Here is a 21,689-nt window from a genome sequence, read left to right as displayed (position 1 = left end):
TGGCCAAGCCTCCGGCCGTGGCAGGGTGACGGACCCAGTGTTTTTATATGTTAGGATGAGGGCGCAGACAATCACAGAGAAGAGCTGTTTGTAAGAGGAGGAACTGGAGCCTCACCTCCGTATCGGGAGCCGTCGGCGGCAATGGCGTTGAGGGAGAGGTTGGTGCGGATGTAGCCGGGGCTGAGCAGGGTCACTGCGACCCCGTGCTGCTCCAGCTCTGCGCGCAGACAGTCACAGAAGGCCTGGGTTGCATGTTTGGAGGCTGCATCTGCAGAGGGGGTGGCCAAAGGCAGGGTGTGAGGTGGGGTGGGGCATGGCCTGGGCTGAGACCACATGTTCACGCTCTCTTATGTAGGAAACTGGCCCTATAATTTATACCTAGACCACATGTGTCAAACACAAGGCCCGCGGGCCAAATCCAGCCCGCCAGGCCTTGCAATGTGGCCCGCACCGCGCTGTCATCACTGCACTCCGCTGTCAGTTTATGACATTGTCAGTTTATGACTGTTCAGTAAACCATTCGGCCCGCGATTTAGGCTGGATTTTAGATTTTGGCCCCTTCTCTGATTGAGTTCGACACCCCTAACCTAGACAATTACAGCATCCCAGCAACACCCATCTCCTCAGAGAAGCACATGGCATCCTCATCACTAGGATCTGTACCTGGTATTTCAGAGGAAAGGAGCGGCATGTCTCCGACACTCTCCAAATGGTTCAGGAAAGAAAAAGTATAAACTTGATATACACATACATGTGCACACGCAGAGAACATGAAACAACATGTAACTGTTAACAACTGGGGATCTGTGTGGAGGGCACAATGGGGGCTCTTCTGTTTCTGCAACTTTTCTAAGTCAGAAATTATTCTACTTTAAAAGGAAAAACCCCAGAGAAACCAAGATGGCAGCACAGGTAAACACCCGAAATTGCTGCTTTTGCAAAACCACTTCAAAACTACAACTAAAAGACAAAATGGACATCATCCAGAAACACAGGAAGGCTGGCTGCGTGGAAATTCTACAAGTAGAAGGGAAGAGAAAAGCACACTGAGACTCAGAGGAGCTGCGGAAGAAAAGGCAGAGGTATGGAGGCGTGCACAGAGAAGTGCTGCCAACTGAGTACGCGGCTGGCTTTTTCAATTGGGAGGGGGACACAAACTCCTGACTGCTCTGAACTCCAGTTCCGGGCGAGACTCTGGGGACCTAGACTCATATGGGGAGAAACTGGACTGTCTGGCATCGGGTGGAACTCAAGGGCGGCTTTCTCTCAGAGGTGCTTGCAGTGATTACTGCAGGTCACTGAGACCTGGGGGCCTCTTAGAGCAGGGCTGACAGGAAACCATTGCTGTTTGCTCTGCCCTAAGACTCCGCCCCATCCAATCTGTGTGCAGAGGCTTTTTCATATGAATGGCCGGGCCCTTTGCAATCTAAACTTACCTAACAAACTGCAGCTGATACCACATGGCCTCACTCATTTATGGATATTAAAAAACATTATAAACTGACAAACCAAAAGATAGATATAGAGACAGTAAAGCAAAAAGTAGACTGTAAAATTACAGCGGGGAGAGTAGGGAGATCTGGGGGAGATAAGAGACCAACCAAAGGACTTGTATACATGCATATAAGTACAACCAATGGACACAAAACTCTGGGGAGGGAGGGTATGTATGGGGGGGGGCAATGTTAAAATATGTACACAGATAATAATTTAATAAAAAAAAAATTAAAAAAAAAAAAAAAAAACTGCAGCTGAGTCAGTGAGAAGAAGGCCCATCCAAAAGCAGGCCCAAGGCCCCGCAGCAGCTTGCATTGCTTCACAGCTGGGCCTCATCTGGGCACCTCCAAAACCCAAACAAAGAAGAGGAATCTGCAGATATCTCTGTAGCTCCTGCTGGGTGGCCTCAGGCAGAGGCTAAATGAGCACCTCCTTGGAGATCCAAGAGCCAGTGTACCCAGTGGTCAGAGTGGGACCATACAGATTACAACTCCTCAGACCCATAAGGGACACACGCAGGGGGCAGACTCAGTGAGCACCAAGGCCCCACTGAAGCAAGTCTTGCCTCATAAGGGTGTCTCCAACACAGAAGTTCTCCCATTGTAGACACACTGATCCTCACAGCCAATTGGCCTGGAGGTCAGTTCCTCCCAGTGATACCAACAACAATCAAGGCTTAACTACAAGACTGTGTACACAGTCCACAAAGGGGTGCACCAAGAATGTCCACCTCAGGTAACTGGGGAGGCTGAGCCACTGGGCCTTATAGGACACCTAGCACACAAAGCTACCCTACCAACTCAGGAAAGCGCAAAAATGTGGAGACAAAGAAATCACAAATGAAAGAAATGGAGGAAAGCAAACTACTGGATAAAGAGTTCAAAACCACGGTTATAAGATTTTTCAAGAATTTCCTAGAAAAGGCCAAAAAATTTAGTGAGACCCCCAAGGATATGAAAAAGTACCAACTAGAAATTAAGCATACACTGACTGAAATAAAGAATAATATAGAGATCCAACAGCAAACTAGAGCAGTGGTTGCCAAACTCATTAGTCAACAGAGCCAAATATCAACAGTACAATGATTGAAATTTCTTTTGAAAGCCAAGTTTTTTAAACTTAAACTTCTTCTAATGCTACTTCTTCAAAATAGACTCACCCAGGCCATGGTATTTTGTGAAAGAGCAACATTCAAGGGGCCAAAGAATCACATGTGGCTCATGAGCCACAGTTTGCCGACCATGGGACTAGAAGATAGCAAGAATCAAGTCCAAGATTTGAAATACAAAGAAGCAAAAAACACTCAACCAAAAAAAAAAAAAGAAAAAAGAATCCAAAAATATGAAGATAGTGTAAGGAGCCTCTGGGACAACTTCAAGTGTACCAACATCAGAATTATGGGGGTCCCAGAAGAAGAGAGAGAGCAAAATATTGAAAACCTATTTAAAGAAATAATGACCAAAAACTTCCCCCACCTGGTGAAAGAAATAGACTTACAAATCCAGGAAGCACACAGAACCCCAAACAAAAGGAATCCAAAGAGGACCACACCAAGACACATAATACTTAAAATGCCAAAAGCAAAAGACAAAGAGAGAATATTAAAAGCAGCAAGAGAAAAACAGTTAGTAACCTACAAGGGAGCATCCATACGATTGTCAGCTGATTTCTTAACAGAAACTATGCAGGCCAGAAGGGAGTGGCAAGAAATATTCAAAGTGATGAACAGCAAGAACCTACAACCAAGATTACTGTATCCAGCAAAGTTATCGTTCAGAATTGAAGGTCAGATAAAGAGCTTCTCAGACAAGAAAAAGCTAAAGGAGTTCATCACCACCAAACCAGTATTATATGAAATGCTGAAAGGTATTCTTTAAGAAGAGGAAGAAGAAGAAAAAGATAAAGATAAAAATTATGAACAACAAATACATATCTACCAACAAGTAAATCTAAAAATCAAGTGAATTAAAAATCTGATGAATAGAATAAACCAGTGAATAGAATAGAATCAGGGGCATAGAAAAGGAGTGGACTGACAATTCTTGGGGGAAAGGGGTGTGGGGGGTGCGGGAGGAGACTGGACAAAAATCTACACCTATGTATGAGGACAGTGGCAGGGGGGGAGGGGGGGAAGGGCAGAGGGTGGGGTGGGAACCGGGTGGAGGGAGCTATGGGGGGAAAAGAGGAACAATTGTAATAATCTGAGCAATAAAGATTTAAAAGAAGAAGAAAAAGAAGAAAAACCCCCAAACAAACTAAAAAATTCTCACTTCATGCCTAATGGGTACAATATTCAAATAGGACAGGGGATATAAAGTCGAGGAGTTAAAGTCATGCCTTCCAATTTCACTCTCCGCAAGTAGCGGATGCGAACAGGTGCCTTATTTTTTATGTCCTATGTACACATATGTGACTTTGCAGGTAAGTCATTTTTTACAGAATGAGCTCATACTATTCATGTTATCCTGCAAGTAGCTTTTTGCACCTGTGACAGCACACCTGCCCAGTGCCCACGTGGCCGGTGAGGCACCAGCACAGGCTGCCCCGGTTTGTCAGGGGGCTGGCTCGCAGAGAGCACATGGCATGGCTCCTGAACGCCGCAGCTGGCTCTCCCGCGTGTCTTGTCCGGTGAGCTTCGGCGCAGTGCGTTCGCCGGAAGACTACCCAGCTGGCTCCACCTCTGCCGCTCACAGCCGAGGACAGACCCTCCCGGGACAGGCCTACAGGACAGTGTGGGGAGGCACGCATCTCCACTGAAAACCAGCTCCTCCAACTCAGACTTCCCCGTGCGTTAGCCCTGGGAAAGGGGGTCCGCCGGCCAGTAAACCAGCCCCATGAGGAACGGACCTTCACCGGCCTGGGGCCAGCTGCTGGGGGGCAGGCCAGCTGCTGGGGGGCAGGCCAGGCTGCTGGGGGGCAGGCCAGCTGCTGGGGGGCAGGCCAGGCTGCTGGGTGCCTGAGTAGCCGGTGGGCAGTGTGGAGAGCACTGCCCAGGCCCGGGACTGAGGAGAGTGGTCCTCTGGGGCCGAGAGAAGGCTGCACTGGCAAGGGGTCTTCAGCCAGGCCGCCGCCTCACCACCACAGGGAGGCCGTCCAGCCTGCTGCCCGCCAGGCACTGCTCTGCACTCGGTGGCTCCTCTCACCTCGTCCCCACAACCGCAGCTCAGGGGGGACTGCTGCTCATCAGGGCTCACTGCCGGGCCGGCCCCCACATTCAGGCTGGTCATGACAGTGCCCAGACCAGCCCCTATGCCAAATGGAGAACAAAACTCAGACGACATCGGAGTAAAGTCTGGCAATAACTCTGCACCAGGAACATGAACTCCTTTATGACTAAGAGCTTATCGTGTGCTTTACTGGCTGCGCTTGCGGCATCCTCACGGCCTCAGGTGCCTCGGATGGCTGCGGGAAGCCACTGGCCCTGCACCAGCCACCACCCAGCGGCAGTGGGGCCGGGCTCTGCAGCTCACAGGGGCTTCCCCTCCAAGTCTCAACAGCCCTGCGGCACCCCCAGCTCTAAGTCCCGTTTTACAAGAAGGGAAAGGAGGGCCAAACCACTTGCCTGAGGACATACAACTATTGTAGAACCAAGCCTAGTTGTATGTCCTCAGGCAAGTGGTTTGGCCCTCCTTTCCCTGGGTGCAGGGCAGTGAGCCTCCGCCCAGCCACGCTCCTGGGCTCCCGGGAGGGGGGGAGGGGGGGGCGGGCGCAGCCCAGCAGGGAGGGGAGGTGGTGAGAGCAGAGGGGTCTGTGATAAGTATTTACTTCCAGAGGGTGGAGCAAAGGAGTTACTAGGACAGAAATTCCTCTGAAATCTTTTAAGAAAACTAGACTGCCCGAGCCAGTTTGGCTCAGTGAATAGAGCAGACTGAAGGGTCCCAGGTTCGATTCCCAGTCAGGGCACATGCGGGGGTTGGGGGCTCCATTCCCAGTGCAGGGCGTGCAGGAGGCAGCCAATCAATGATTCTCATCATCGATGTTTCTTTCTCTCTTCCTCTCCCTTCCTTTCTGAAATCAATAAATACATTTTTTTTAAAGAAAATTAAAAACCCAGATTCAGTTTGTTTGCTGGTGCTACCTGATGGCAGACAGATTAATGAAATGGTATCTCAATCCCTGCACGGGCCCTCCCTCCTGGAGCGGAGTGTGACCTGGGAGTTGGTTTGGGGTTTTAATCACGTGGTCCTGCCTGCTTCCCCTTGGGGGAGCTCCTCTCCCCAGCCCGCCTGCGTGCCCGAGACAGCCTGCAGGCCGGCCTGTGTGCAGCGCTGGATGTCAGACCGGAGGGAAAACGCAGGCCCAGGAGAATGGCTCAGTGAGTCGCTACAGCCACTGGGAAGCACTCGCAGACCAGGAAGCAGCATGCGCAGCGGGACGCATGGTGGGCGAGAGCAGATCTGGAGGCATACACCGGCCGGCCATGAGGCCACAGGGTCCGGGGGTCGTGGGACTGACGACCGTGGGGAAGGCTGGCCGGCTGAGCAGCTCGCGAGCCAGCGCCCTCCGGGAGCTCAGGGGTGACAGCCCACGTGGCAGATGGAGACGCCCAGGAGCCGTCCTGGCGGGAGGGTCCAGCCTCAGGGGAGCAGAGCCCGGAGGGGACTCCCATACTCACATGCGGACCGGAAGGGCACGCTGATCTTGCCCTGCACGCTGCTGATGGCCACCACGTGGCCCCGCTGCCGCCGGACCATGGAGGGCAGGAGCGCTGCGGAGAGTCAGGCTTCAGGAGGGGCTTCCTCTGGTCGCACCCCTGCCCGCCCGTCCCACCCGCCATTGCACCAGGAGGTGTGGTGAAGCCCCCACAGTGGGGCCCCTCGGGCAGAGGCCCTCCTTTTCCGGGGAGAGCCTCCCGGAGCCCAGCCAGCCTCCGCTCTGCAGGGCTCACAGCGCACCCCCCCAAAGGGGCTGATGCTCTACAAAGAAAGTGCCACTGAGGAGACCACCCTGACACAGGACCGGGAAGCAGATAAAGGAAATGCAGGTAGCAGTCTGAAAACTCCGCCTGGCAGTTTGCCTTGAGGATAAAGCGTGGCCTGCGGACCAAAGGGTCCAGGGTTCAATTCCAGTCAAGGGCACACTCAGGGCCGGGGCTCGATCCTCAGTGGGGGTGGGCAGGAAGCTGCCGATCCATGATTCCCTCTCTCCCCCCCTCCCCTCTCGGACATCAATAAGAAGATACTGTTTAAGCCTGGAAAGCAAGCAGCAGGCGCATGCCCAGGGAAACAGGCGGCGGCCGGCCACGCGTGGCCAGCGAGGAAGCAGGTGAAGGGGAAGCACAGACCACGCGCCCTTCTCCCGAGACGCCACCTTTCGTCAGGGCCACGGGGCCGAAGTAGTTGGTCTCCATGACCCTCCTGTCCACGTCCACGGGCGTGTCCAGGATGGCGCCGCGGTAGCTGACCCCCGCGTTGTTGATGAGCACGTCCACGTGGCCGAAGCACCGCAGAATCTCAGCGGCGGCCGCCGCGGTGGCCCCGGGGTCTGCCAGGTCGAAGGTCACCGTGGAAGGCGTGTGTGTCTGCACCTGGTCACACAGGACAGAAACGGAGCGCACCTCAGAGCGACAGGCCGTGGGCACGTGGCCCTCTGGTCAGCACAGCCGCGGCGCCCGCCCCGAGCTGACCCTGACGGCAAAGGGAGGAGAGAGGAGTCCACAGAGACCTGAGCAGCTCAGGGACAGGGGACCACCGGTGACCAGGACGGAGTCCGCCCGGTGGCTGCCGGCCGCTAGGCGGCTCCCGTGCCTCCTCTGCCCGCCGAGGACCGCTGTCACCCCTGCAGGCTGTGGTCCGGGCGACCCGCTCCTGCGACCGACTCCGAAGTCCCCGGCCCTTTGGGGTCCGGACGGCATGGTGCAGACAGCAGTTTGCCACAGGCAGGCTGCCGGCGGCGGCCGGGCCGTGCTTTCAGCTGGTGGCCAAAGGCTGGCACCCCGCGTGCCAGGGCAAGTCCCAGGCGGCCCGAGGAAAGGGAAGGGCAGAACCACAGGCTGGCGTCAGAGAGCCCGCCAGGCTGCCGGGAGCTCTCCTCCCGCCGCCTCTGGAATGGCCCCGCGCTGCCCCCGGCTTTGGGCCACCTGTGCTCCCTCAATGGGACCCCTTTCCTGAGGGCTCCAGGACCGACGCACACTGCTGCTCCGGTCCCTCGGAGAAGGGCTCCGGCACAGCCACATCCTGGGGCTCCACAGGAGACGTGCTGACCAGCCCAGCGCAGGAGCCCGGCTGAGTGTCTGTCCCTCCCGGCAGCTGACGGCGTTCAGAGGGGCAGCCAGAACGCACAGGCGTGCGCCACCAACGGGCCTCCATTGAGGGCCGAGACCCGCCTGGTGACGGCTCCGTCACTCACACCTCCGTGCCTGCTCCCCCTCCAGCTGTGGGGAGCAGCCTCGGCCGCACGGGCACACCTCCACTGCATGGCCATTCTGTTACTGCTTTGGAGGGAGCGCTCACCCGCACAAAGAGCCTCTGACCACCGCTACGCCCTCAGGCTTCTTGTCATGAGAAACGATGACCAGCACCGCCGGCTGGGTGGCCTCGGGGCTCCCCGCTCTGAGGCTGCCCTCAGGAAGACCCGCTCCTCTCCCCGCTCCTCCCGCACGGACGACCACAGGACCTGGCTGAGCGCCAGCTTCTCGAGACAAAAGCAGAATATGGCGGGTGGGGTAAGACTTCCCAGGCAGGATCTCCTAACGTGTCTTTAACTGGTTTTGGAGTGTGTGATGGTGCGTCATCATGAAGCAAAATTACTTTGCAGTGACTTCTGTCACATTCTGGTCGTTTCATGATCAAAGTGTGGTTCAAATTGATTATTTGTTGTCAGGAGCGATCAGTATTAACGGTTTCACCTGGTTTTAGAAGCTCATAATACACCACACCTTCCTGATCCCGCCAAACGCATAGCATTGTCCTCTTTCCGAAGCAAACTGGCCTTGCAGTCGATGTTGATGGTTGACCTGGATCAACCCATGGTTTTGTGCATTAGGGATTCTCAAAATAAAGCCACTTTTCACCGCCAGTCACAATTTGATGCAAAAAATACTTTCTTTCGTGCCGTTGAAGCAACATTTTGCTGATGACTTTTCTTCGGTTTTCCATTTGTGTTTTATTCGGTTGATGTGGCACCCATTTTTCTTCCTTTAAAATATTTCCCATTGCTTGTAAACGATTGGAAATTGTTTGCTGAGCAATGTTTAATCTTTCTGCAAGTTGTTTTTGAGTTTGACATGCATCTTCATCCAATAATGCTTGTCATTGTTGGTCTTCCAACTTTTTTGGTTGACCTGGACATTGTCTTTCACATCAAAATCATCACTTTTAAAGCATATAAACCATCATTCACAAGTATCTTGAGATGGAGCTTGTTCACCACAAGCTTCCTGAAGTATACGATAACTTTTTCTTCAAAATAAAGTAATGAATTAAAACTTCCTGCAAACACTCTTTTTTTTGGCACAAAATTCGACATTTTTAAGCATAAAAATATCTAGGATGTTAACATCTTCAGCAAATTTGACATATGAAGTTTTGAAGCTTGCTGTCAATACAACAAAACAGCATACATATCAAATTGCATATATATCAACATATGTGTAACTTCATTTATTGAAAAAAATCGGCATTATTAACCAGTACACCTGGTGTGTGTGTGTGTGTGTGTGTGTGTGTATATATATATATATATATATATATATATATATATATATAAATAAAACAAAATCGAAAGCAGGGACTCAAACAGTAGCATTCACAATAGCCAGAAAGTAAAAACAACTATAGTGTCCATCAACAAATAAATGGATAAAAAAATGTGGTGTATACATACAATGGAATACTTTTCGGCCATAAAAAGTGATGAAATTTTAAAAAATATTTTAATTAATTTTTAGAGAGAGAGGAAGGGAAAGGGAGAGAGAGAAACATCAATGTGAGAATGAAACTGATTGGCTGCCTCCCCTCTATCGGGGACTGAGCCCGCAACCCAGGTATGTGCCCTGACTGGGAAGCAAACGGCAACCTTATGGTGCGTGGGACAACGCGAGCCACACAGGCAGGTAAAAGCATGAAGCTGTGATACATGCTACAATATGGATGAACTCTTAAAACATTATGCTTAGTGAAGTAGCCGGCACAAAGGACAAATACTGTCTTTTTCTACTTACATGAGGTATCTAGAACAGGCAGATTCAGAGACAGAAAGTAGGACAGAGGTTTCCAGCGGCTGGGGAGGGGGGGTGAGAATGGATTCATGTTTAATGGGTACAAATTTTGTCAGGGATGATGCAACGGTTTTGATAATTACCTATAGTGTGGTGACAATTACATACATTGTGAGTGCATTTAATGCCACCGAGTGGTACACTAACAAATGGGTAAACTGATAAACACTGTGTTATATCTATTTTTCCATAATTAAAATTTCAGAGCTCATCACTAACCTGCCCTCGCCCCGCCAACAGAAGAGCCGGGCAGGTGCCAGCGGGTGAAGGGGAGGGAGCAGTGCCAACAGGCGGCGGGGGGCCCGGCCACGGCAGCCCTGCCTCGGCCGGCGGAGCAGCTGCTGTGGTGGCCTGTGGCCACCTGCCCAGGGCACGTCCAGTAGCCCAGGGGCCACTGTCTCAGCAGAGGACGGACTGACCCTTTGCCCAGAAGACGCACCGTGGGCTCACCTCGGAGGCCCGCGAAGCGGCGAGTTCCTTGGCAAGCTGCTCCAGGGCCTCTGTGTTCCGGCCGCAGAGCACCAGCTTCGCGCCCGCGGCGTGGAAGACCTTGGCGCACTCTGGAAGGAGAGAACCCGTGTCTGAGGCGATTCCGCACCTGCCTCCCCCGTGCAGCTCCCGCTCACCCCATGTTCCATAACCTGTACCGTTTGTACATGCACAGAACATACATGTGCTAGCCCCAGTCACAGGCATGGAGCCTTCCAGTGATGAAGGAGCCCCAGGGAGCTCGCATCGGGCTGGACAGCATCTCAGGCCGAGGGGAGGCCAGGTGCTGTGTCAGAACTTCATCCCGTCTGCAGCTCTGAGAAAGCTGTGAGCTCACCCCGTTCACAACGCAGGGAGCTCAGCAAGGTCGACCCGGCAGTGCACGTGCTGTGCAGGTCTAGGCCTATGTTCTAGCCCAACCCAAGTGCTGCCCAAATCCTTTTAATGCAACGGGCACACATATACCAGGGCCTAGACCCGCACAGCACGTAGCGTGCACTGCCGGATCGACCTTGCTGAGCTCCCTGCGTTGTGAACGGAGTGAGCTCACAGCTTTCTCAGAGCTGCAGACGGGATGAAGTTCTGAGCACAGCACCTGGCAAGTGTGTCCGCCAGGCTGGCATCCCCTCGGCCTGAGATGCCTGTCCAGCCCGATGCGACAAAGGTGGCTGGCCACCTGAACCTGCGCCAGGAACCAGTATTAGGACGCACATCCTTGCTAGTGGATAATTAGCTCCATTCTTCTCTGGGAGGCCTGTCCTGCCTTGCAGAACCTGTTTCCCGGGGGACGCCCATTTTAGAGGCCATAAACCATAAACCATATATGACTCCCAGAGGGGGTTGTCAGCACAGTCACCAGCCAGGCCAGGCCTCAAGGTGTAACCTCACTGCCCCATCCCAACCCACGGGGGCTGCAAAGCTCGCGAAAAGCCCGGAAGCCTGGTCCGTGTGGGGACAGAGAGGCTAAGGGGACGAAGGAAGGCTTCCTCCATCTCATCACTCAGGCTCTGAGGCTGGTGCGCCTGCAGTTTGGCACAAACGGCTCTTCCTGGCCCTGCTGTGTGCCCACTGATCGTTCTCCCGTGCCGCCAGGCAGCCTGGCTGCAACATCACCTGGTGCCCTGGCCGGGAAATACCGTCACGCTGCCCACTTAGGGCACCGGTGGTAAGGGCTGATGGTCGGGTCCGTTCACCCTTTCTGGAACCAGGCATCTGCCCAGTGAGTTTTCCCCGGGGGACCAGTCCGAGCGCAGGCCTCTTTCCGGACAGAAGCAGGAGCTGATCACCACTTAGGCAATTTACTTGCCTCAGTTCAGGGACTTTCCGTGGTGGAAGCCTAAGCTCGGACTGGCTGGTGTGTGAACTGAGTGTGAGAGCCTGTGTGGAGTGAAAGCTTCCGTGCTGTCCTGTGTCTATTAACTGGGAGGGATTACCCAGGTTAACTGCAAACATGGGTGCATTCCTCCACACCCACTGTCGTAGACTGTGTGCTAAAGAGTCCAGGGAAGGTGTTCCTGGGGGCTGGGGGAGTCAGTCCCCTGGAAGTGGAGAAAGACGTGTGAAACAGACGGGCCAGCTTTGGAGGATGGCCACAGAGGGCACACTGGACGTCCCTACAATCAGGAATGCTTACAGTTACACCAGGAGACCCAGGTCGTCCCAACCAGCTCCCCTGCATTGATCAGCGGCTGGAAACAGCTCAGCTCAAGCCACCTTGGATCCGGCTCTGCGTGCACACGCAGGGACAGAGGAAGGTTTCAGTGGCAGGAGAGCAGAGACGGGCAGGGGCAGAGAGGCAGGCCCTCAGAGAGAATAAGCCACCTGTTCTGCAGGAAGCCCTGCCAGTGTTACCACCTCCATGTGTGCCGGTCAGGGAAGCTCAGATTCACACCCCCTCCCTCTCTCCCCAACCGGACTCTCCAGAGCCTGTTGCACTCAGCTGATCAGGGGCCCAGGCCACCCCCAGCCTTCCAGATGCCTCTCTGGGAGACTCAGGGTCCCCAAGCGCTTGGAGAAGATGGGACCCTACAAGAGGGGGGATTGGCCTTTTACTACCAGCTTTTACCATGGCTGATCTCCTGAACTGGGAACATCACGGTCCTGTTTATTCTGAAAAATCTCAGGCATGGTAGACCTCCTGGAGTCAGTTTCCAGACCCATAAGCCCACCTGGGTTGACTGCAAGCAGCTCCTTCTCACACTTTCTAACACTGAGGAACGCATGAGAATAGTAATGGAAGCTCAGAAACGGCTCCAGACCAGCCCCGGCGGGGAAATTAGACACAGACAGAGGGACCAGGGAGACTTCCCAGCTGATGAGCCCAGATGGGACCTGAGCTCAGAAGACGGAAGGGCCAGGCTAGAGAGATATCGACTGACCTTCCTCTAGGGCAGTGGTCCTCAACCTTTCTACTGCCGCGATCCTTTAATACAGCTCCTCATGTGGTGACCCCAACCATAACATTATTTTGGTTGCTACTTCATAACTGTAATTTTGCTACTGATATGAATCGTAATGTAAATATCTGTTTTCCGATGGCCTTAGACAACCCAGCTAGTAGTTCTCAACCTGTGGGTCGTAACCATCGGAAAACACAGATATTTACATTACGATTCATTAACAGTAACAAAATTACCGTTATGAAGTATCAACGAAAATAATTTTATGGTTGGGGTCGCCACAACATGAGGAGCTGTACTAAAGGGTCGCAAGCAGCGTTAGAAAGGTGGAGTCCTGCAAGGGACTCAGGGCCAAGGCCAAGAAGCCCACCAATATGGCCAAGACCTCCAAGGTCTTCCAGAAACCCAATGGAAGTCCAGCAGCCTTCTATGAGGACTCTGAGGCATATCGGATCTAGACTCCTTTTGACCCTGAAGCCCAGAAAAATCAAACTATGGTCAATGCAGCCCTTGTAGGTCAGGCTCAGCCCAATATAAGGAGAAAGCCAAAGAAGCTCCAAGGCTTTGTGGGAAAAACGCAACCAAGCTGTTAGAAATAGCAAACAAGGTTTTCATCAACGGAGACATATCAGAAAGATAAGAAAGGGAAACAAGGACCCAGGCCAGCGGGAAGGAGGACAAACTTCAAGCAGGATCCGTGTGCCTACTGTAAGGAGCCTGGACACTGGAAGAATGAGTGTCCAAACCCCGGAAAGGGAAGGAAGGGTCGTCCAGCCCACCCAGCCGCTACCGAGACATCTCAGCGGGTGGCTGCGACTCCAGCAGGACAGGACAGGCTCTTTCCAACCGGCCCCCACGAGCCCATGGTCAGAATGAAAACTGGGGCCAGACTGTGGACTTTATGGTCGATACTCAGAAGGTAGCTCCTCTCTCAGGAAAGGTCACATTATCAGAGCTACCAGGGACCAGACCCATAGACCATTCTGCCGCCTTTGCCAAGGCCAACTTGGCGGCCACCACGTAACCCAAGAATTCCTGTACTACTTTTAGCCAAGATGGGGGCAGAGCTCACCTTTGCCCCAGATGGCTGGGCACAGCTGCGCCTAGGTGAGGCCTCTCCAATGATGCTGTCCTCAGCAGTGCCCGGGGGAGAATGGACACTTTATGCCTTCCAGGCAAAGGCCTCACTTTAGAGCCTGAATTAGAGGAAGAATTCCCACTGGTGTGGGCAGAAGGAAATCCCCCTGGCCTAGCCAAGAACCATGCCCGATACTAACCGACTTAAAGCCTGGGGCACAGCCTGTTAAAATCGCCTGTTAAAATCCGCCAATATCCAGTTCCAAGGGAAGCACCTAGGAATCCAGGTCCACTGAGACCGGCTGCTTCAGTGGGGATTCTTAAACGGTGTTCGTCCCCATGGAAGAGCCTTCTTGCCTGTCAAAAAGCACCCAGTGCAGGACCTGCGGGCTGTTATAACCCCTACACTCTTACACTCTTCTGGGACTCATCCCAACAGGGGCGGAACGGTTTACATGCCTAGAACTGAAAGATGCCTTTTTCTGCCTTCAGCTGGCACCCTCCTGTCAGCCCGTTTGCCTTTGAGTGGGAAAACCCAACTACGGGGGCCAAGGAGTTTGCCTGGACCAGACTGCCACAGGGTTCAAGAGCTCCCCTCTCTCTCTAGTGGAGCACTGGTATCTGATCTGTCCAAGTCCCCAGGACAGGACTTGGGGTGCATTCTACTCCAATATATCAACGACCTCCTATTGGCCGCTCCACGCGAGCTCAGTGCTGGGAAGGAACAAGAGCCCTTCTCAGACTCTTAATGGAAACAGGTGACCGGATGTCCAAGAGAGAGGCACCAATCTGTCAGAGAGAAGTCAAGTACCTAGGCTTCCGGATCACCTGAGGGAAACGAAGGCTAGAAACTGAAAGAAAGCAGGCAGTATGCCATCCCAGTCCCCAGCCCCCAGCCCCGGCGGCAGATTTGGGAATTCCTGGGAACAGCAAGGTTTTGTTGAATTTGGATCCCAAGGTTTTCAGTCCTAGCTAAGCGCCTCTATGAAGCTTTAAAAGGAGAGAAGACACCCATGTACTGCGATCTGAGCAGGAAAAGGCCTCCACCACCATTAAGACAAAGCTCCCCCAGGCTCAGCACCAAGGCTCCCGGATGTGACATGAGACTAACCTGTTCGTCCATAAGAACAAGGTAGCCACGGAGTCCTGACTCAGGAGTCTGGACCTTGGCAAAGACCAGTAGCCTCTCCTCCAAGCAGATCGACCCGGTTGCCCCCAGGTGGCCCCCATGTCTCAGGGCCCTTGCACCATGGCATTATTGGTCAAAGAAGCAGATAAGCTTAACCTGGAACAAAACGTAAATATTAAAGTACCTCATGCTGTTGTCACCCTAATGGAAGCTAGGGGGCAGAACTGGCTAACTCACGCTCGAATAACTAAATACCAAGAGCTTCTATGTGAAAATCCACAGGTATGATTAAAAGCAGTGAGAATTCTTAATCCTGCCACCTTCTTACCCGCCACTAAGGGAGCCCCTGAGCATGACTGCTTAGAAGTCCTAGAGGAGGTTTACTCTAACCGGCCAGATCTGACAGGCCTCTGCAGAATCCTGACCTGATATTTCAAACAGACGGAAGCAGCTTTCTAGATGAAGGGACGAGTCAGGTATGCAGTGATATCAGACTTTGAGATAGCAGAGGCACAGGCTCTGCCCGAAGGATGGTCAGCACAGAGGGCCAGAGCCTCAGAACTCAGCAAGGAAAAGTGCGCTAACATTTACGCCAACTCAAGCTATGCCTTTGCCACCTTGCATATCCACGGGGCTATATACAAGGAAAGAGGATTCTGACCGCTGTAGGGAAAGGAATCAAAAACCAGAATGAAGTCCTAAAATTACCAGAAGCAGCCTGGGAGCCCAAGGAAATAGACGTCATCCTTTGTAAGGGTCACCAGAGGAGAAAGACCCCCGGTCAGAAGGAAACCATCGTGCTGCTGGCTGCCGAAGAGCAAATGGCACCATCGCAGATCCTGTGGGCCCCTGAATTACACTCCCCAGGAAGAGGAATGGTCCCAGCAAGAAGGGAGCAAGAAAACGAAGGAAGGCTGGTGGATACTCCCAGATCATAGGGTCTATGTCCCAGAACAGTTAGCCCATAAGGTAGTCCTCCAGCAGCTTTGTTAGGCAGATACTACAGAGATTACCCATCTTCTCTCCTGTGTGCCTCAGTCTCTCAGGATGCCTCCTCTGTGTGCAGAACCACGCCAAATAGGGTCGTGTGGGACCAACGGGAGTTTAGCGCTGCGGGAAAACTCCCTCTGAGGACTTAGAGGGAGATTTTACAGAAGTAGGGCCTAGCAGAGGGAATAAATATCTCCCAGTCTTCCTCTGCACTTTTTTAGGCTGGGTCAAGGCATATCCCACTCACACAGGGAAGGCAAGAGAAGTCACTAAGGCATTGCTGAAGGACAGAATTCCACGCTAGAATACCTCTACCCATCATAAGATAATGGCTCAGCCTTTGAAGCTGAAGTACTACAGCAGGTAGCCAAGGCTTTAGAATTAAATGGAACCTACATACAGCTCATGGGCCTCAGAGCTCAGGGAAAGTAGAACACATAAACCGGACAATCAAGCAAGCCATGGCTAAGTTTGTCAAGAGTCAACCTTACCCTGGGCAGTCCGACATCCCTCTCACAATCCAGAACTGCTGGCTCCCAACTGCTTGCCTGTCTGCCTGCCTGCCATCCTGATCACCATCTAACCACTTCCTGCCAACCTGATCAATGCCTAACTGCTCCCCTGCCGGCCATCATGTGGCAGCCATCTTGTGTGCACATGGGGATGGCCATCTTTGACAACATGAGGGCAGCCATCTTGTGTGTTGGAGTGATGGTCAATTTGCATATTACCCATTTATTAGATAGGTTACTATCGATCCAAACAGGTTACTATCCTTGGACCAGTAACCACGAACACTGCCTTAGCATTCAGTCACCCTCTGCACCAGAAGGGAGCTCCCTGGAGGAGCTGCTTTGGGACATCTTGATCAAAGCCTCTACAACTTTACTCTCGACCTTAAACCTGCCTCTAATTGGGCTGACTACGCTGTCACCCAGATACCCTTTCGGAAACCTGATGGATTTTCAGCAGGGCCCACCATCTCCGAGGCCTTCCCAGCCACTGACCCCGCTCAGTTCTGCTCAGGCCGACCCGCACCTGCCCAAGGTGTCACCCTGGCAGGACTGCACACTGAACCGACAGGCCTCATGCCGTTGCCTCCCTTCCCACGGGCTCCCACACTCAAATTCTGGGTGCAGACTGACAGGAGATTTATTTTCTTTGAAAACAGCACCTCTGGCCGAACTGGTTTGGCTCAGTGGATAGAGCATCGGCTTGTGGACTGAAAGGTCCCGGGTTCGATTCTGGTCAAGGGCATGTGCCTTGGTTGCGGTCACAACCCCAGTAGGGGGTATGCAGGAGGCAGCTGATCGATGTTTCTCTCTCATCGATGTTTCTAACTCTCTATCTCCCTTCCTCTCTGTAAAAAAAAAAATCAATAAAATATATATTAAAAAAAGAAGAAAAAAAAGAAACCCCCACCTCTGGGGCCACAGAAACAACCCCCACGGCCCCTTTCAGCCCCTGACAGGGGCAATCTTGGCAGGAACCCTCTCTGCCTGGGAACAGGAGAAGAGCAAGCTCACACACCTCACCACTGAGAACACCTTCTGCCCGGAGACCGGGATGTTCTTCCTCTGTGGCACCAACACGGTCTGTCTACTGCCAACTGGACTGGGACCTGCGCCCCAAACGGACATGCCCCCCCATTCAGGCCTGTAAGGTCCCCTCACTGCCTAGGCTCGGACCAGGGGACCATCGCCTCCTCCTGCTCCCTGTTGGCCGAGGAAGAGCTACAGGCCTGGCACTGGGACAGGGAGCTGACAACTTCCCTCTCCTGCTATCAAAGCCGATCCAAAGACCTTGTAGACAGCTTAGGGAAACAGCCCGAGCATTATTGCAGTGCAAGACCAGATGGACTCACTGGCAGCAGCCACCCTCCAAAACCAAAGAGGACTAGACCTTCCAACAGCAGGAAAGGGAGCTTATGTGTGTTCCTTGAGCATGAGTGCTGTTTTTATGTCGACCAGTCCAGCACTGTAAGGGATGGGGCCCAGAAACTAGGAAGACAGGAATTATCGGAATCTTGGAGTTCCTGGAATAATACATAGAATTGGGCGTCTTGGGCACTCCCAGTAGCCATCCCCCTCCTGATGCTCCTCCTGGCACTGTCATTAGGTCCTTGCATTCTGAACTTTCTCACCTGCTTTATTTGCTCCCCCTTAGAAGCCTTCCAGATCCAGATGGTGCTACAAGCCAGGCACTGAGCTACTGTTCTGACCTCTCGGGGAAGATGAAGAAGGCTCAAGCTACTGAACCCCCGTAACAGTACCCGCCTCGGCAGGAAGCAGCCAGAGCGACTGGCGACCTATCCCCAATTCCTGAGTCTCCTATAATCCCAAAGGCTAAGGCTAGTTTGAGGATCAAGAGGTGGGAATGGAGGGGAATATAAGACAAAAGGTGGCTGGCCACCTGAACCTGCGCCAGGAACCAGTATTCGGACGCACATCCTTGCTAGCGGATAATTAGCTCCATTCTTCTCTGGGAGGCCTGTCCTGCCTTGCAGCACCTGTTTCCCGGAGGACGCCCATTTTAGAGGCCATATTATTAAAAAAATCACACAAATATCTCTTAACCCTCATAGATACTGTCCCAGGCTGGGTAGAGGCCATTCCCCACTACGTCTGACCCACCTCATTACAATCAGATAATGGACCTGCTTTCAGATCTCAAATGACTCAGCAGTCTCCTCTACCCAACATCCAATGGAACTCACATCCCCGACCGGCCCAGTCTTCAGGCGAGGTCGGGAAGGCAAAGTCCTTAATTCCATCTCACCTAACTAAACCAACTCTCAAAACTACAGAACCTGCCGAAGCCGGTTTGGCTCAATGGATAGAGTGTCGGCTTGGGGACTGAAAGGTCCAGGGTTCAATCAATTCCGGTCAAGGGCATGTACCTTGGTTGCAGGCATATCCCCAGTAGGGGGTGTGCAAGAGGCGGCTGATGGATGACTCTCTCATCCATGTTTCTAACTCTCTATCTGTCTCCCTTCCTCTCTGTACAAAATCAATAAAATATATATATATATATATATATATATATATATATATATATATATATATATTTTTTTTTTTTTTTTTTTTAAAGAAGAAGAAAAAAAAAAAGAACCTGAAACTGCTCTCCTACCCCCAGGCCTTCTGCGCATCAGGGCAGCCCCCGAGCACCCTCCCTTCTCAGTCCCTGTGAACCCATGTGTTAGGAAACTTCCCTCCACAGGGGCCCGTCCAGGAACCTGAGTCCCCATCTTAAATCTCGTCACACAGTCACCAAAGAACATGCTGATCAGGTCCTCCCTCGACCTGTTACAGGAGACACCCCCTGCTCCTCCGAGAGGAAATCCTGAGGCAAGGTCCTCTTAACCGCCCCACTGCAGCTACACGGTCAGGGCATGCGCCTGGCTCCACCTTCCAGGTTAAAACCCACTTCAGGACACCTCCATCGCCTACAGCCACCAGACTGGGGCCCCCAGAAGAGGGTGAATGAGTGAGCACCCGCAGGTGCTCCCTCTGTTCCCTAGCAACCCTGGCTTCCCTGAAGGCCCACCTCCTCTCCTGGCACAAACCCTCCCGGGCCTACCTACCACCCACTCCCCCTTTACATCAGGATTCTCATCTTCTAAGGGCCTGCCTTCTACAAAGGGGCTTGGATTACCCATGGGGCAAGATTTCCTTCTTTCTAGATCCCGAACATCCCCTTTCCCCTGGGGCCATTCCTGCCTGGAAGTGGGGATTAGCTCTCCTTCTCCTCCCATCCCAGCCCTCCTCTCCTCTCCCATAAGGAACGTTCCCCCTCCACTCATCCCCAACAAACACCATCCTGGCCCATCCCTCCTTAGCCAGGACTGCTGGCTCTGCCTCCCCTCCTCTTCAGCGAACACCATCCCTACCCCAATCCAGAGATGGGGCCAGGCCAAACCACTCTGCTTATAAGAAGGGAAAGGGAACTCTGTTTCTCAGAAAGGCAGACACCTGCCGAAACCGGTTTGGCTCAGTGGTAGAGCGTCAGCCTGAGGACTGAAAGGTCCCAGGTTCGATTCCAGTCAAGGGCATGTACCTTGGTTGCGGGCACATCCTCAGTGGGAGGTGTGCAGGAGGCAGCTGATCAGCTGATCGATGTTTCTAACTCTCTATCCCTCTTCCTTTCTGTAAAAAAATCAATAAAATATATTTTTTTTAAATTGCCTACCCATTCACCCTCCTTTAAAAAAAAAAAAAGGCAGACACCCTTCTAGGTAACTATCCCACAGCCCAGGCTAACCAAGCCTCCCTTTTCTGCTATTATATTCAATCTCAAACTAAGGTAGCTCTTCCCTCCCCATCACCCAAGCCCCTTTATGCTTTACAAGGTCACAGGGAAGTATAACAGGCCATCTCCCATCATCAGGTGGCCACACACAGTTAATCTAGAACTATCAACGGCCAGTGGTCCCAGTGGGTTGACCACCAGGTTTCCCAGGAAGCCACTGGCTATTTCCTGCAGCCGGTCTGTTTTATCCAACCATCCAGGCCCCAGGCTTCCACTGCTCCTTTCCTTCCTTTTGCTCTTCCTTGGATAACAGCCCATCCTAGTGTTCCCGCCCACTTTCACTCACTCATCTGTCACCCTTATCAGTAGCACCATGGCAACGACCCTCTGGGCTTGGAGCGACCCTCTGGGCTTGGAGCGCAGAACTAGGAAAGGGAACCTCATACCCTAACCCTCATCGGGAGATCATCCTCGGCATGATCAGGGATCCTTCTTCCCCTGTGGGGAGGACACATACATCTGCCTCCCCACCAGCTGGGCAGGAACCTGTACTCTCGTCTCTCACCCAGTGTAGATGCAGCCCCAATAACCAGTCTCTACCTGTCCCCTTACCCATCACAGCCAACACAAAGAGGAGTCCAGATAACCCCTCTCCTCACAACCCTCAGCATCACAGCAGGGGTAGGAACTGCCATAGGGAGCTTAACCACTGCTCTACCTGTTTTGAACCCCTGTCTCGGGACCTTTAAGAAACATGTGGATGCCCAGCAAGGGCAAAACTGGGAAAACGAGAACCTCACTCCCAGGGTAACCTATTCTCCCCTTTCATATCACTAGTGAGGCCACTGAGACCCCTACTCGATTCCACCTAAAAATAACATCTAGGCCTCAGTTGTATTTCAGCTCCAGGCTCAGAAAAGCAGCAAAACCAGACAAGTGACGCATGGCAGCCCCAGGACCAGCTTTTACCTCCCAAGTCACTCAGGACCACTTTCAAGCCTTCACCAGCCAGTCCCTTGGGGAAACCACGCTGCTGCAGCCCTCCCTTGTCCAGCCCACTGCTATCAAAGTCCGCTCCCCTGGGATCTCAGCGTCCCCCCGCAGAGGAAGTAAATACCGAGGACACGACCTTCGTCCCTATTCCATAAAACAAAAAGGCCGGAGTGCCAGGTCTGATCAAATAACGGAATAGCCGAAACCGGTGTGGCTCAAGTGGCCAGAGCAGAGGCCTGCGGACTGAAGGGTCCCAGGTTCGATTCCGGCCAAGGGCATGTACTGTACATTGGCTGCGGGCACATCCCCAGTGGGGAGTGTACAGGAGGCAGCTGATCGATGTTTCTCTCTCTCATCAATGTTTCTAACTCTCTATCCATCTCTCTTCCTCTCTGAAAAATCAATAAAATATATATATATAAAAAAATAACGGAATAGACACCACCTCCCCTGGGAACTGACCTTCAGGCCATTTCACTAAGGACATTCCCTTTTGCTGAGACCACATTCCATTCCATCTGGGGTGCAGACTATCGAATAAATTCGTAATCCCTCATCATTCTGGCCTCCTGCTTTCCTCCTTAGCCACCTAACAGGGGGCAGGGGGAGCAGGGGGGGCAGAGGGAGCAGGGGGGACAGGGGAGCAGGG

At 52.8% G+C, this 21,689-nt stretch overlaps 1 protein-coding gene across 2 annotated transcripts in view; it reads right to left on the bottom strand.

Annotated features, from left to right (window-relative positions):
* DHRS7B (dehydrogenase/reductase 7B) overlaps positions 1-21,689 on the bottom strand; it is a 63,507-nt gene that overhangs the window by 6,252 nt on the left and 35,566 nt on the right. Inside the window, exons 3-6 of one of the 2 annotated variants that reach the window (XM_084861583.1) lie at positions 10,166-10,275; positions 6,808-7,024; positions 6,113-6,205; positions 116-268 (exon numbers count right to left, since the gene is read on the bottom strand). In XM_084861583.1, the coding sequence (XP_084717709.1) occupies positions 116-268; positions 6,113-6,205; positions 6,808-7,024; positions 10,166-10,275 (573 nt within the window). The remainder of the gene's footprint in view (positions 1-115; positions 269-6,112; positions 6,206-6,807; positions 7,025-10,165; positions 10,276-21,689) is intronic. The other variant, XM_084861584.1, reaches the window with a different exon arrangement.

This window comes from Pipistrellus hanaki, assembly GCF_964339955.1.
Source record: "Pipistrellus hanaki genome assembly, chromosome: 16".
In the NCBI taxonomy this organism is placed as follows: Eukaryota; Metazoa; Chordata; class Mammalia; order Chiroptera; family Vespertilionidae; genus Pipistrellus; species Pipistrellus hanaki.
Note: the sequence above shows the minus strand (reverse complement) of the source record. Positions and strands in the feature narration are given on the sequence as shown.